The sequence below is a fragment of the Triticum urartu genome, chromosome 2A (genome assembly GCF_056163025.1).
Source record: "Triticum urartu cultivar PI428250 chromosome 2A, HENAU_Tu73, whole genome shotgun sequence".
NCBI lineage: Eukaryota > Viridiplantae > Streptophyta > Magnoliopsida > Poales > Poaceae > Triticum > Triticum urartu.
This window is the reverse complement of record NC_141874.1, coordinates 567,179,345-567,183,945: the sequence shown is the minus strand read 5'-3', so window position 1 is coordinate 567,183,945 and position 4,601 is coordinate 567,179,345. Positions and strand designations below refer to the sequence as shown.

Sequence of the window (4,601 nt, the reverse complement as noted above, 5' to 3'; positions counted from 1 at the left end):
CTTCCAAGCGTCATTGTCAAATGCCTCCACACCATGGCCGGAGCTAACAACATCGTCAGGCTCGACCTCTTCCTCCTCAGGCACGTGTTCATCAAAGCCCCACTGGAGGATCCAGTTATGCGGAATGCAACAAGCAAGAACAAGCTTAACCTGAGTGGAGTATGGGTGGAATGGCTTCTGATCCAGGATCTTAAACCTATTCTTCAGAGATCTAAATGCCTTCTCAACAGTTACTCTAAGGCTGGAGTGTCTGAGATTAAAAAACTCATGTGGAGTCCTAAGATGGTTCCTACCAGAGAACTCGTTGAGATGGCACCTGGTTTTCCTGAAGGGTGGAAGAACACCCAGCCGATATGCATAGCCAGCATCTCCAAGGTAGAACTTGTCGTCGGGGATGTTGATCCCATCAGGTCGACTCATGCTGTCAGTGAGAATGTTAGCATCATGCGCTGACCCCTTCCAGCCAGCCAGCACATATGTGAACTTCAGATCAAAGTCAACAGTAGCAAGCACATTCTGGCTTGTGTAGTGCTTCCTTCCCCTATATGCTACAGACTGTGACCTAGGAACTCTGACAGTGACATGAGTACCATCTATTGCCCCAATGCAATCCTGAAAATGGCATCACAAGCCTGTGTTAGTGCCCAACTTGAACAATACAAGTATATCAAGCCATGAAAAGTGTATATTGTCTCAATGCTCACCTTGAAGTATGGATACCATCTTGGGCTTCCGCGAATCTTGGGTGGAGTCCGGCCAGATGATCTCATGATCATCTCTCCTCTAAGCGCCCCAATAGCAAAAAGCACCTGCTTGAAGTACCTAGAAATGGTCTCCATTGATCTCCTGAACGTGTTGTGAATGACCATGAACCTATGGTTATGGCCAACAACATGGAGGAACATGGCCACTTGCTCTTCCAAAGTGGTGTTGATGTTATCTTGTAGCAGCCCCCCTGCTTCTGAAGGTCTCGACAAGTCTGGCAAATGGTTCTTTTTTCATTCAAGGCATCCATAGAGCCTCGACGTCATTGCAGTTGTAGATGTAGTTCAGATTTTGAATCCTCTCCTGTTCTCGGATAAACATTGTACCATAGCAGATCGAAGGTCTCCCAAAACAACGAACAACTCTCTGGTGCATGAACATGACCCATGCCTGAATCACACTTATCAGTGGTGCTGCCTGAATTATCAGCCTCATCCGTGCGTGAGAAATCGGTCATATAACTTGCCTAATGGTCTAACTACCGACCTAACAAAGGGAGGAGGGGGTGCTGCTTACCGGCATCGGAGACGAGGACAGTGTAGGAGGAGCCATGGCACAGACAAGGTCGACCAGACGGTGGCCAACAGCAAAGGGAGCACCAGATCCGCCGCAAACGCCTCTGCCTCTTCCGCCATCGCTGCCTCTAGCGCAGATCTGAAATCGCAGCCGCAGCCAGTGGTGAGGCAGTAGGGAAGAAAGTGGCTATGGGTGAGCGAGTGGAAATGGGGGCAAGGCTAGATTTGGCGCCGAGACGGCGCATCAGATTTCCCATCTCCCGCCATCCCCCCTCGCTCCAGAAACTGCCGATCCGAACGTTTCCAGCGAGGCAGGCTCTAGGCTATTCGATGCAGGCCCAACAATGAAACCAGATAACCAAACATGCCTCTTTCTTCCCGCACGGGCCTGATTGGGTTGTATGCGGACACACCCTCATACTCCGTCCTACGTGGCCGTGTACTGTACTCGCCATGCCTGCCGCATGTGTCCCTTTAAATGCATGCAGGAGCAGGCGCAGAAGCAGGGGCAGGAGCTGCTGGAAAAGCGTAGCGAGGCGTCCGTTTGTTCGTTTGTGCGTGCTGGTCAAAGAATGGCACGACTCTCCGTGCGCGATGGCCTTCTCGTCGACAGCGCGTGTCCCCTTCACCCTTGGTTAGCGGTAATGAAAATGCACTCAGACAGACAAGCACGCCAAACGACGTGCTCACAAATGAGTACTTGGTCGTCCAACCAAAGCAGAGCTTCTGTGCTTGAGGTTGTCTGCGATTCCATGCAATCTTCAGGAGGCATGTTAGACTATCCAAGTCCAACCATGAGTGCATGACTGTCTACCGCTGGTTTGGCCAGAGAAAACAAGGTTATCTCGAACGTTAATCGGAGAGCTGTGATAACTTGATCGTGAGAAAGAAGAACGTTAATCGGAGAGGTGGAACATGGTGATGTCAAACTAGGCAGCACTCCAGTAATTAACCTACAGTAACTAATAGTTGAGGAGGTTGCCGCTGATGATATTGTCACTGTTGCAGGGGAAGCAGCCGCAGGACGCATTGCTCCCGGTCCCGGAGAGGTGGTGGCTGATCGTCTTCACCCGCCGGGCCTGGTGCTCCGTGGTGGCGCGCCGGAGCTGCTGCAGGTGCTGCGCCTGCGCCGCCGCGCGCCACTCCTCGCCGCGCCTGTGCACGCTCGTCATCCTCTTCATCAGCTTCTCCTCCAGGTTCGATCGCATCTTCTGAATCTTCACCTGACCAACACACATCGTCAAAAAAACGTGAGGGGTTCTGATCTGACACGGAGAAGAACATGTTCGCATTAAGTATCATTATCAATGCATCAGGGGGAAATGTTTGAAAATTCCTTTTGAATTCTATGTCTGCGATAATGATATGTTACTGACAGCACGGAGTACAGTACACCGTGCATTTGCATCGGTTGTAGTAATGTAGTACTACCACAACATCATTAGGATACAGGTCCTCATCTTAGATTAGGGTTAAACGACATTGTTTGGCTCTCCGACCGAAGATATTCACATGGCTACCATGACTGAGAATGGTAGCCCAGCTCAGCAGCAAAACCGGTTAAAGAATTGCAGTGAGCTGGAATGGTTAACAAGGATTGAGGGGATAACATCGAACAATGAATACATCAATGCTTCCACCCTTCTAATTTCATGCTGTTAAATTTGTCGTCTGAACTTCTGAATGCAGTTTATGATGGTGCCTAAAAGAGTTGCAATATGCATTATGCACAAGATGAGATTTCATTCTCACCTCTAGCTTTCTGGATTGTGCTTCAGCTTTGGCACTCTCCAGGTTAATCCAGGCCTGAATCTTTGCCTCTTCCCTCTGATACCTAATAACCAAATAAAGCACAACCAAATTACTACAAATCCTCACAGGCTACAAGATGCAAAATGCACACACCTTATGCAACTCTTGGCTCTCTCATCGTCTTCCCACCGGCACTCGGTGACGGCGGCAACCCGCTTATCGCAGGCTCTGCCGCCGTCGCCGGCGCTGGCCTCGAAGTGCCTGAGGCTCTTGGACACCTCCTCTTCCTCCTCCTCCTTGGAGCTCCAGTTGACGAGCATGGAATCGAACTGCGCGCCCAGGTCCAGCTTGGCGAAATGGCAGTCCGTCAGCTCCGAGATGTCCATGCCACTGCCGCTGTTGTACGGCACAAGGGGCCCCGACCGGCCCGTCGGCGTGTTGTGCCTTGCCGGGGAGGTGCTTTTGACCGGCATGTGGCACCGTGAGGTCGGGGAGCTCCCCAGGGGCGTCATCTCCGTGCCGACGTCCCTCCGGTGGAAGTCATCATCTCCGCAGGTCACCGCCGCAGCGCCATTCTTGGCCGGCTCGCAGTAGGAGCTCCGGAACACGAAGCTCTCTTTGGACGGCTCCACGTTGTCGGTGTACTTGTCTGTAAAGCAGAGCATTTCTTGACGAAGAATAAACACTGAAATTTCTGGTTAAATCCAAAACAAGAGTTGGTGCTCACCTTTGAGGAGCACCTCTGCAGGTAGTGTGTACAAAGCAAGCGCATTGGCGTCTAGTGAGGTCCTCCTCGCCGTTGCCGGCACCGGTCCTCCAATGTGGTGCTGCTTGGAGGCCGCCTTGCCATGGTGATGGCCGCGGTGGTCGGACGACTGCGTCAGCCACTTCTCCGCGTCCTCCCACTTGGAAGGTACTGACCTCCTCGAGGAGACGAGCTGGGGGTGGGCCGGGCTCGAGGAGGATGAGGTGAGGAACAGCAACGGCCGCCCCGGTGTCCCGGGGACCTGCTGCTCCAGTGATCTCCGCCCCCGAGCCAACGACGTGGAGGAAGAGGAGGAAGTGGTGGACGCCTCGTGGTGGTAGCCGTGGCCATTGCTGCTGTTGCTCCTGGCCATGGCCGCCATGGGGAAGGAGGACCTCACAAACTCTGAGGTCTCCTCTAGGTGGAGGCGCGGAGTGGGTCACTGGATGTGGGCTCAAATGGATCGCTGCTTCCTCCTCCAGCCGCTGTTTGTTTGGTGACTTGGTGTGCTTCTGTTCTGTGAGCTGAGCTCCGCACGGAGCTTCAACTGCTTCAGACGAGTAGCGTCTGTGAGCCTGAGGTAGTACAGCGTCTACCCCTAGCGGAGCTTTTTAATACGTCTGGGCCTTTTTTTTCTAATCTTACTGATGATCATTATTATAGTAATACTAGACCATTCATTTACTACAAACAGGAGGTCCGTGATCTGATTCAATTTAAAAATCCCTTTACTTGTATTTCAAGTGTTGAAGACAATTCATTTGCAAGTCTGAATGTTCAGTGTAAGTCGGATATACTCTTGATCCTTCATTACTCTTGCACTC

General features: G+C 51.9%; 1 protein-coding gene across 1 annotated transcript; it reads right to left on the bottom strand.

The window, feature by feature from the left end:
* Positions 1–2,161: 2,161 nt before the first annotated feature.
* On the bottom strand, positions 2,162–4,372 carry LOC125533660 (Remorin family protein). The gene is made up of 4 exons (XM_048697036.2): positions 3,760–4,372; positions 3,186–3,681; positions 3,033–3,114; positions 2,162–2,503 (listed from the first exon to the last, which is right to left on the bottom strand). The coding sequence occupies exons 1-4, from the start codon at positions 4,157–4,159 to the stop codon at positions 2,243–2,245; spliced, it is 1,239 nt and encodes a 412-aa protein (XP_048552993.2). The 5' UTR covers positions 4,160–4,372; the 3' UTR covers positions 2,162–2,242.
* Between the last annotated feature and the right edge of the window lie 229 nt (positions 4,373–4,601).